An 11,556-nucleotide genomic window follows, 5' to 3' on the forward strand; every position below is an offset into this window, starting at 1 on the left:
GGACCATGGGGACAGTGCTCTGCCTCAGTTTCTCAGTAAGGAGGGCCCCGTGCTCACCTCCTCACCCAGGGTCAGTGGCATTGTTCAGAAAACGTCAGAGGCCTGGGGCTCCTGACACTGCAGTGTCCACGGTTAAACCTGCTCTGCGTCCTCTCGGTCACCTCCTGAGCCAGCAGTCAGAAGAGGCCGGTGACACGCGACAGTGACTCCTTCCTCCCTCCCGGCCAGCACCTGGGGCCGCAAAGGAGCTTCACAACAACCCCAGGGACGAGGCCAGGAGGCACCATCTTCATAATCATACTGATGTGAACCCCAGAGAATCCGCACGCACATGCACACACACACACGGACACACTCACCCACACTCACACTTACCAGAAACCACCAACCCCCGTGAGCTTCCCAGCAAACCTTCCAGAACAACCAGAAACTGTCAGTCAGCGGACGTCATAACTTCTGCTCACAGTAGCTCACAGTTCCAGTGTCCACCTCCCTTTCTGTACTTGAAACTCCACGCCGACCCAGCGCGCTGCCCACCCGGACCGGTTCCGCTCCTAAGGTAGCTCAGGGCGCTCCGTCTGCCCTGACCAGCCCACGCGGGCACAGCACGAGGTCACGGTCACCGTCTCTCGGGCGGCATCTGTGGTTCAGCGCTCCCAGTTAAAGGCAAGTGGTTTAAAAGGTAAACAAATGGCACCTCCCGTCCTGCGTCCCTTGAGAGACAGAGAGCTTCTGTGAAGAAGGCTTTTTAATTACAAGCACACTGAGGAGGCTAATCGAGCCTCTACTTTCTCCCAGAGAAAACAGGCTGGATACCCCGACAAGTCAAGAGGGCTGAGTTTGGGGCTGGGGATTTAGCTCAGCGGCATAAGCACCTGCCTTGCAAGCAGGCAGTCGTGAATTCAATCCCTGGTACCGATAAAAATGAAAAAGACAAAAAAAAAAAGAGGGCTGAGTTCCAGTGCCATGGAAGCCTGGACCTCACTAAGTGCTCCTGGGTTGCAAAGTTGTATTCTTTGGGTCTTTTTCAATCATTTAATGCTGTAAGATGTTGTTGGAATGATGGCACACTCCTTGTCATCCCAGCACTCTGGGAGGCTGAGGCAGGAGGGTCCCAAGTTAAAGCCCAGCCTACACAAATTAGTGACTCTGGGAGACCATGTCACAAAATAAAAAGTACCAGAGATGGAGCTCAGTGAGAAGGCCATGGGTTCCATCCCCAGGAGTTATGGTGATGATGATGATGATGGTGGTGAGAGTGATGTTAGTGCTGGTGGTGATGGTGATGATGGTGGTGGTTGTGATGAACTGGGTCTTAGCAGATAGCAGCAACTGTGGATTTGTCCGTGGATTTGTTCACAGCAGGCTGCCCATTGCATGGAGCTACAGGGGACAGGAGCAGCTGCAAGGTGTCCACACTCCACCCTCATTTCATGAGCTCAACTACCAGCTCTGAAGGAGGGGTGCTGGTAACAAGGGATGTGGCCAGAACCGTTGGGTCGCAGGGGCTGGGCTTCCCCAGGGTGCAGAATGATCAGGCTCCACCCTGGTGGGGTTCTGTGAGCACTACGACCTCGAGGCCCTGGAGCCCTGCAGCCCACCTCTCCCGCCTGTGGGCCGTCTGCCCTGGCCGGTCCCCTCCGCAGCGTCAGGAGCAGCCTCCACGTCCCACCCTGGGCCTAGGTGGAACAGTGTCCTGGACACAGGGCCTGGCAGTGCCACGTCCCAAAGGGTCAAGCACGGGGGAATCTGTTCAGTGTGGGGCTCAAGAGTGCCCCACTCCCTGGGAAACAGCCTGGTCACCCCCGAGCCTTCCTCCCCCTTTAGAAAACTTTCTCGACCCTTCCTCCCCGTACCTCTCCCAGCAAACAGAAATACCTTTTTAGAACAGAAATGTGGGCACATCCAACACTGTCCGCCTCACATGGCACCGTCTAGCTCCATCTGCCCATCAGAGCGGCTTTCTACAGGTAGCCTTCGCCCACCCAGCTTCCCAATCACCTCCTCGGAGGGAGATTCCAGGTTTTCTGCTCCATTACTTATTCATTCAGGACTCGAAATTTTTCACCCATGTTTTTTAGATGTTCTGCGGTGATAACTTTTTCATGACGACAAGACCTCTTCTCTAACTCTGTTTTTACGCACTTCCTCAAAAAATGCTTTTACGCCCCTGTGAGGAGGAAGTGGCATTCTCATCACTTAATCTGTCCTAATTTATTTCTATTGTGGAATTCTTGTAATTTGTGAAGTTCTTTTTGACAAACTTCAATCAAGAATGACTCCAAGCCCCACACGTACCTCACTAGCTCTATCGAAACCTAAGATTCTTCCATCAAATCAATTACACCAGTTGAAATGATAAAAAGCACTGGCTAACACTGCTGCATTTTAAACCTAAGTGTGGAGATTTCACATAAAATGAGTTTTTTGGGTTGGGGGAGTTGTTTTGTTTTTGGCTCAGCGTCTGGCTGTGCAGCTCAGGCTGGCCTTGAGCTCACTTGAGCCCAGGCTGGTCTTGAACTTGCAACGATCCTCCTGCCTCGGGCTCCTGAGTGCTAGGATTACAGGCCTGAGTCACCACGCCAGGCTCTAGAAACAAAATTTTTTGTTTTTTGCTAATGTTCAAATTACAGAGCAGATGAAGTAAGAGATGAAGTTAGAAAACCAAAATAGTCAAAAAGGACTAAAAGCGACCCCAAAGGTACTCCTCTCGACAGTGACACACAGAGCCAGCCCAGGACACAGGGACAGTGGACAGACTGCCAGGGTCTGGACCCTCCCGTTCCATGGTCTCAGCTCCTCCCAGCGCTGGGGGTCACACTCCAGGAGCTGAGGGCCTGCAGGCTACGGTGCAGACGGCCCAGATTTCCAGTCCTCACCGCACCATCCCTCGGCCCTGCCCCTCCTGCACACGAGTCTTGGAAACGGCTCCCCTGAGATGACACAACACCTTAGACACTGCAACACAACACCCAGGCCCTGGAACCTTCCAGAAGGCCCACTGCGAAGGTGCAGAGCTCCTCAGAGGAAAGCTCAGTCCTCCAGGCTGTGAGGCCCGACAGCACCAGGACTGACACTACCCTTACCTCGCAGGCCCCAGTCCTAGCAGGACAGAGGCGCCAGGGTCCCAAGGCCCCGTCCTCAGCCCTGTCCTGAGCCCGCAGGGGGCTGCTTCCTACGCGTATGGTCCACATGAGTCCAAAATCCAGCCGCATGGGGACAGCCGGGGGTGCTTTCCACACATGTAGGAATAACATTTCAGCAACCTGAAGCTGCTGGAAACCCTGCAGGCCACTGCTGGGGCCACTTCCTGGCCACACAGGGGCCAGGCCCCCTCCCTGGCCTTACACTGTAATGTTGTAACTTCTTGTTGCCTCTTAAAACTGCACAGTTTAAACATGGTTTAGAAGCCACTGTTACAAAGTTTCCTGAGCAACATCTAAATTCCCTTCCAGATCTCTTACACCTAAGGAGGTAAACAGCAAACCAAGCCAGGGTCCCCCTCGCCCCCACGATACCGACCAACGCTGATGCCAGAAGGGACTCGGCCTCTGTGGGCAGACGGGTGAGGCCCCAGGGAGCAGAGCTCGCAGAATCAGGTGCCTTCTGACAAAGGGTCAAAGGGGATTCGAACCACTTCAGGGGACACCCACCAAGTGACAGTGAGGCCCCGAAGGCGACAGAGCCAGTCACTAGTCAGTGGCCTAAGCCCTGAGGGTCCCACGCGAACGCTGACATGTGGTGGTTTTGTTTCTTTTTTGTGAAGGGACTCGTAAAACAACCATCTCAGCCATGATTCAGTCACTTCATAGAACTGTTTGGTAAGTTTGCTTAAAGCAGAATCGAAAGCTACTTGCCGCAATTAGTTTACATGCATGTACACTTTTTCAACAACCTTTTAATCAATGTCTTTATATTTCCTTTCAGCTTTTCTTTTCCTCCTTGCAAGCGATTTCTTAGAAATTAAATCAGGTGCTTCCTGGAGGTCTCCCATGTTGTGAATGTTGTGATTCTTTATTTAAAAATAAAAGTATGGAGGCAGGGCTGGAGCTTGCGTAGCTCAATGCTAGAACTCTTGCTGGCATGCACGAAGCTCTGGGCAATAAAATGAAACAGTTTTTTAAAAATATAAGATTAAAAGTGGGCCTCTCCATACTGCACCCTCCCGTCAATGGCCTCTGCCACCACTGGGGTGTCACCATGGAATCCACGCTACTCCCTGATGCAAATTACCCTCAGAATAGCATCCCGACAAGTCGCTGGTGAGCCAGCATCACAGAGAGAGACAGCGTGGACTGTGGTGACTCCCCTCCCTCGCTCTGCTGCCTGCCTGACGGGAGCCCGGCCTGCAGGCCAAGGGGCAGTACCTGGGAGTCCCCACCTGACCTTCTACCCAACCATCTCCTCCCAAAGCCCTGCTGGCTCTGCCCCAAGACCCTTCACAGCCCCAATAGCAGCCCCAGCTGCACCGTCAGCTGCTGCGTCTCGTTCAGCCAGCGTTTCCCACACACAGGCCCCGCACGCTCCCCAGGGAAAAGCTCCCCATGGTCCCAGCCTGCTATGAGCCTGTAGGAAAGAGAGCTGCGGGGCCAGTGGGTGCTGGTCCTGCAGCTGCAGGAGAAGGATAAACAGACACCCAGGCAGGCCCGGCTCTCAGACCCCGAGACCTGCTGCACCCATGCTGCCCTGCGACGTGCAGGGGCCCTCAGGGTCAGCGTTCCTCCCCCCAAGACACAGCGGCCCTGCTGACCAGCGCTCAGGGGGTGAGCACAGCTGCACAAGTGTCCCTCATGTCCCACAGGGATTTGGGACCTCCAGGGACCGCAGCGAGTTCCGTGTCCCACATCCTGGCTCCTGGCAATTCTGAGGATGGCTGCAGGAAAGGATCCTGATGCCTGGGAAAAACCCAAGATGCACTCACAGTCCTGGAGAAACCAGAGCTTTCGAAAACCAGAGCGCGTCCACCCAAGCTTTCGGAAACCCAGGGCCCAGGGTCATCCCTGACCATAAGCCAGCTGCCAGTGTCCAACCTGCGCCTGCACAAGACCAGCGCCAGCGAGACCCAGCCAGAGGGGCAGTGACAGGGCTGTGGGTCACACGAGCACACCATCACCACCTGCCTATGGGGCTAAGGATCCCCTCAGCTCCTCACAGACCTGAATATCACTGACCCACGTCTGTGCTTCATCCTGGGTAGGATGAAGACAAGATGCCCATCACTGGCACAGGGAATGGCTTGTGTGAGTTCCCTGGCATCAGGAAAAAGAAAGAACCAGTGAAAATCAGGAAAGACAAATGAACTGATCACCAGTCATCTTCCCATGCAAAGGGACGGATGTTCGATGACACTGAACCCCAACAACGCTCGCATACATGGGGCTCTCCCTTCTGACCCGTTTCTCTGTCATACTGAGCCTCAATATGGAGGGAAAAAAAAAGTATCATAGCTTGAACAAGGCTTAATACCGCAGGATCATCAGATATTTTGCCTATTTTTAAATTCTTTCATGTTACCCTTTAGCCTATAAATAATACACATTATATTATTAAAATGTAAATCTTTTCACGGAATATTTGAGTCCTGTTTCTGGTCCCCAAGAAGCAGTTTTGTGAGTTTACATTTGCTATGTAGACAAAAAGAGGAAGCTGAGGTTGACACATTCTTTAAAAAAAAAAGGTTCAACCTACTTTCTCACATGAGCACAGCACAGTCACGTTAAGTAGAGAAACATAAGTCTATTTAGAAAAGTCATCTCTTAGAGACCATAAATATTAGCTATGTGTTCAAGTGAAAAATACTGACAGTATCATCTGGCAAGTTTAAAGTTTTTCCCTCAATACCTAAACAGAAGTCTAGAAGGAGCTGTGTCACCACGGCAAGAGGAGGGTAGGTGTGGGGTGCACGCCTGTCATCTCAGCACTTGGGAGGCTGAGGCAGGAGGGTCACTGTGCATTCAAGACCAGCCTGGACTACACAGGGAGACCCTATCTCAAAAACAAAAACAAAAAAAGAACAAAAGAAAGGAGTTACCTTTGAGAGAGAGACTTCAGACAGCTTTAGCTACTGTGCTTTCCTTTTGCACGTCTCCATTTTTGTTTCCTCTGGTGATTACAGTGTGCGTGTGTGATAAACAAGCCACCTGAGCTGGGGTGCAGGAGGAGCTCAGTGGTACAGCACCTGCCTGGCATGCCCGAGGCCCTGGGTTCTGTGCCCCAGCCAGCCACTCGGAGGCCGCTCACCAGGAAGCAGGTCCACACCGAGGCAGGAGGGCAGGGAGGGCTCTGCACACACCACACTGCACACCATGTCGCCTGCAGGGCTGCTGTAGCCTGGCCTGTGGTCCGAGCCCCTCCGGGCAATAGGAGAGCCAGGTGGGGACACTGGCTCCACCAATGCCTGGGGGCATGACTTCAAACAGGTCCAACAGCCTCTGTCCCAGATTGCTGAGCACACCATAACCTCCCTCCTTGTGGTGGGGCTCACCAAGGGCCCAGCGCACCATCAGAGTACAACCAACACAAGCCGCCATCGGGCCACATGGTACCAGCCCTAGAGCACATGCCCACACCAGGCAACTGGTCCCAGAACCACCAGAGAGGTCCCAGAACAAAGCCTTCACATTCGCCTCCTCTCGGCCACAGGCAGGACTGGAGCATGGGCTGCAGCATGGCCCAAGGGACCCATGGAGGATGGAGCCAGCCCAGGACAATGCACACCAAGACCCAGGCCACACACCCCAGGCTGGAATCCCGCTCACCAAAGGCCCAGAGTTCAGTCTCTCACCACTGCACAGCTGCCAGCCCAGCCTTCCCCAGGGATCTGGGTGACTAAGTATGATCCAGGGCTTGGCCGTGGATGCCAAGCCAGAAGGCCTGCAGCAGAAGCTCCGATAGGGCCACCTGCAGACACAGTCTGTGCCCAGAGCATTCGTGAGGATGGAACAAACTCAGGCAGGAACAGGGTATTCCCGGTGTCTGGGGCGCTTCCACACCTTGCAACTAACAGAAAAAAAAAAAAAACCCTGAGGGATGCCAGGGGAAGATGTGACCATACTCCCACTTAAATCACAGGGACACCCCAGCCTTAAGACACGGGGATGCCCCAGAAAGCTCAACCTCCAGCCCAACTGCAAAAGGCTTCGTGGCTAGTGTAAGCCAAAATGTACCAAGATAAAATCTTCTTTCTCAGACTTACACTCATCTCACATATCCAGAGGTGTAAATAAACCTCTCAAGGGCCATCTCTAAGGAAATAATCACGTTATTAGGTCAATTACACAGCTCTGGGTGCTCTAGGTCAGAAAGAGGAACCAGCTCCTCCCAGCTGGCCTGGAACCTGCACACTGAGGTGCCAGGCACTCTGATGCCGCAAGAGGCTGTACGTCCTGCACCGGGGAGACACAGGGGCACAGCTAAAATGCAGAAGTGTTAAATGCCAGGCTTTTTGTGGCAAGAGCTGCTAGTTCCTTTTCATGGCAAAAAAAAAAAAAAAAAAGTAAAAGCCACGGTGGCCTGTCCCTTCCCCCTTCCACTTACTTTCCAAACGCAGTTAGAAGTGTGGTCTCCTCTTGCATGACTGACAGGTCACCGCAGGAGTGGCTGCCACCCCCACCCCCCAACAAACACTGCTCCCCACTTTGGCAGCACAGAGAATGTCACAGGCTGTTGCCTCTTCGGTCACACTCAAACACACCCTGAGACAACCTGCAATTCAGGTTATCTGGTTAGCAGCAGCAAGCATGTGTCCTCACACTGAAACTCCAACAGCCCCAGCAACAGTCATGACTGAGCCAGGCGTGGTGGCACACACCTGTCATCCCAGAACTTAGGAGGCTGAGGCGGGAGGATCACCCTGAGTGTGAGGCCAGCCTGGGCTACACAGTGAGACACTGTCTTAAAAAATCAACAACTGCCAAAAACTCAGGATTCAGCTTATGAACTAGGAGCACTGAACAGGTGAGGGAGGGATGAAGAGTGGGATCAGGCGCCTCCCCACAGCTGCTGCCAAGCAGGCAGCCCAACCAGCAACAGCAGGGCCCAACTCTCCTCCCAGGAGCTCAGAGCAAGCCGGTAAGGTTAAGAACCAACTTGGAAGAAGTGAGACTCACACAGGGGTGAGACACACTTCCGGGCCTGGAGGAACCAGGGCCCGCTGGGGCTCTGGCTGCACCCCTGCACCTGGGCCACCACCCCAGGCCAGGCGCTCTCCACTGCAGAGCCCAATGGGCTCTTCCATCTCGGGAGCTGGGACACAGGAATGCTGTACCCCTTTCTTTCTCACCACAGCAACACCAGTTTGCTGGGGAAGGAAGAGGTGCTGACAAATGCTTCAAAAGGTCACCTCCGGACACCTCCGGGGCCACAGAGGCTGGGCGCTCCAGCAGAAGAATGGAGGCTGTGGGGGACAGAGCGCGCCCCAAGGCAGACCTGCACCCGTCCTGCAGCACAGCTGGGTTCAGGCTCTGTCAGCTCGCGGCTCCTTCCTGTGAGCGGTGACAGCCTTCAGAACCATTTCTGAGCTCTGCAGATTTAGGAAGCAACAGCCGAGGGCACACTGTGTCACCCACCGGCCAGGCAGGACTGTGGGATAAGGAAGGAGCAAGCACCCCACGGCTGGCGACCAACGGGGACAAGCGGGGTGCAGGGACCCGGTACCAGTCCTCAGCTTTCAGTGGCCCGCGCCCCTCCGACAGTCGGTGGTGCGCAGTTATCACCCGTGGGTTCGCTCCCCAACACGAAGCCTGAACCTGCCGGACGCAGACAGGTCCCGGGACAAGGCCACGCTGCCCCCCGAGCCCGGGCGCCCACGCCGGGTCCGGCACCTCTGGGCCGCGCGCAAGGTCGAGGCTGAGCCTGCCATCCGACCCCACTCGGGCCCGCGTCACTGTCCACGGACACGCGTGGCGGGGGTGCCGTCCCTTTCCCTCGTCACCAACTTGGTGTCGCGTCCCAGGAGCCGCGGTCCCGGGCAAAGGAGACGGGGCGCGCTCCCACTCCGGACCGAGCGAGGACAGCGACGCGGCGGGGACCTGGGCGGCACCGCGCGAGGGATCGCCGGGCCCGGGCCCCCGGAGGAGGTCGGGGTGTCGCTGGGGTCCGGCCCCGCAGGGCCGAGGGCCGGTGGCGCGGGTCCCCCCGGCCCGCTCCGCCCCGCGCAGCGCACGCCCCGCGCTCCGCCCGCCGTGCACCGAGCCCGCCCGCCCGCCCGCCCGCCGGCGCAGCGCCCACCTGGTCCGCCAGCTTGAGCACCGCCATCCCGCCGGCTCGTCCCGGCCCCGGAGTCCGGCGCAGGCGGAAGGGCCGCGCGCCCGCCCGCGGCTTGACAGCCTCCCGGCTCCGCCCGCGACAGGAAGTGCGCCCGGCGACACAGCTCGGCGCGACGCCGCCGCCTGCCGGACACGCGGGGCGGACCGCGGGGAGGACACGCGCTCGGCCCCGCCCCGCGCGCGGCGTGGGTCCGGGTGGGAGCGGCGCGGGCTCGGCGCGCTGGCGCGTGGGGTCTGGGACCCCGCCGCCGGAGGCTCAAGGAACCCCCGCGCTCGCGTTGGGGTCGCGCCCACGCTCATTCACTCAACAACAGCGCGGCGGGTGAGTTGGGGACCCTGAGCTGGGGCCACCCGGGCCTGCACCCAGCAGACCAGGCCGAGCCCCTGTGGCTCCTCTGCTTGTCCCCAGCCTTATGGATGAGGCCCCCCACTTCCCGGCGGGACCAGCAGGGAGGGGCGGGGCTGTCAGGAGCTGTGAGCTGCAGGCCCCACGGGAGCCCTGGAGCTACGAGTGGGTCGGGAAACAGCCTCCCGAGGATTTGGCCTGTGTGTGCATCGAGGCGACCTGAGTCTCTGCCCTGCAGCGCCCCGGCCTGTGTCAGGATTCAGGATGGGGGCCCAGGGCCTCCCTGTGAGCGCCTTCCGGCCCCTCTACCATCCTATAAGGAAGCTCATCACATCGGCTGCTTCACCCACGGACCACACGCAGAAAATCAGCTCAGCTCGACGCCCCAGTTGCTTATACAAGAGTGACAGTAGGGCACACGTGTCCTCATGGGAGCTGCGAAGCCGCAGGACCAAGGGCACTGCACAGCAGAGAGGGGAGCAGAGCCGAGGGGCTGGGCTGCTGACCAATGGCCAGTGCCGGAGGGTGGCACCCAAGCTGCGCGATTTGGAAGAGCTGAGCAATAAGTCAGGTTCAAATAAACCAAAGACCCCAGAACGAGCTGAAGGCCGTGACAGGACACAGTCTCTTCCGGAAGGCCTGCAGTGTCCAGCCACACTGCAAAGTGACCTGGCCCTGTGGGACTGGTGAATGAGCCCAGCAGGGTCCTGGTCACCAACACACATGAGGGGGTGAATACAGTTGTCTGCCAACTGGGGGGACACAACACTTCCAGTTCACCCCCACTTCTGCAGCAGAGGACCCTGGGTGCAGGAGTGGCCTATCATAGAGGGTGGACACACCTGCTGCGCTGGGCGGCAGACACAAACCAGAACTCAAGGCCTCGGGTGTCCAGTATTGGCCTCATGGCCCTAGGAATACACAGAGGGCCGACTTCTGAATGTGAGTTCTGTCCCCAAGAGCCTGACTTGAACTGTTCAAATAAAGTCCTCTCCACACCCAGTTTCTATCCTAGGCCAGATAGAGGCAGGGTGCAGGGGGAGCTGCCCTTCAGGGAGCTCTGCAGCACTGTCAGCAGTCTGTGTTCAGATCCTCATCCCCACCGCCCCGAAGGGAAGTCGAGGTGGTTTTGCAAGTGACCTGGCATGAGGAAGAGGCCACTTGACAGTCTGTGAAACCAGGCCCGTTGCCGAGGACCCAGAGGACCACTGGGGCCACCAATCAAAGGGGGACTGCAGCAGCGAGAGGTAAGTGGCGTTTGCCAGGACATAGGTCACAGCAGACCAGGCGTGGTCAGCTGTGTGCTCCACTCCAGGCCCTGCCTGACCAGGCGGACACACAGGCCGCCCATGGAGGGAAGACCTCGGGGTTTCTGCTTGCTGTAGAACATGAAACCACAAGTGCTGTGTCCTGGAAAGGATCCTGAACACGTGGGAGATGCCAGTGCCCCGGAGAGATGACCCCGTCCCATCAGAACCGGAGAGGGGATCAGCCTGCTGAGTGAGGAGATCATGAGCCATGCTGCTTAAGAGTGGCCCCAAGGAGGGCTCCAGAGACAGCCAGATACAAGGAGAGGAGCGGGAAGAACCCAGGGTCATGGCATCCCTCCCACCCCAGATGCAGGTGACACCATTGTGGAAGAAGACCAGCCCCAAGAGGAGGGCTAGCACTTCCCACCTATGACTTTGGGGGGACATCTGGATATAAGCCATAACATTCCACCCCAAGACTCACGTGCATTGCTGTATTCAAAAGACAGTTAATCCATGTCTAAAAGTTGCCTAATGGTTTCAGCATTGCTGGAAAGTCCAAATCCCAAGTTTCCTCTGAGATCTAAAGCTAACTCTTAGCTGCAAGGCCCTTGTACAAATGAAAAAAACATTAAACACTTCCAACATACTATGGCACAGATAAAAAGGGATAGAAAGGAATGGAACCAAACCA

The 11,556-nt window shown here is 56.6% G+C and overlaps 1 protein-coding gene across 1 annotated transcript in view; it reads right to left on the bottom strand.

Annotated features, from left to right (window-relative positions):
• Positions 1 to 9,407, bottom strand: part of Ankrd44 (ankyrin repeat domain 44) — a 233,877-nt gene extending 224,470 nt beyond the window's left edge. The window contains exon 1 of the mRNA XM_063259488.1: positions 9,229 to 9,407. Coding sequence (XP_063115558.1) covers positions 9,229 to 9,255 — 27 coding nt within the window. The 5' untranslated portion in view covers positions 9,256 to 9,407. The remainder of the gene's footprint in view (positions 1 to 9,228) is intronic.
• Between the last annotated feature and the right edge of the window lie 2,149 nt (positions 9,408 to 11,556).

Source organism: Cavia porcellus, unplaced genomic scaffold, assembly GCF_034190915.1.
Source record: "Cavia porcellus strain 051 isolate PalLab524CR breed Dunkin Hartley unplaced genomic scaffold, mCavPor4.1 scaffold_12, whole genome shotgun sequence".
Lineage (NCBI taxonomy): Eukaryota > Metazoa > Chordata > Mammalia > Rodentia > Caviidae > Cavia > Cavia porcellus.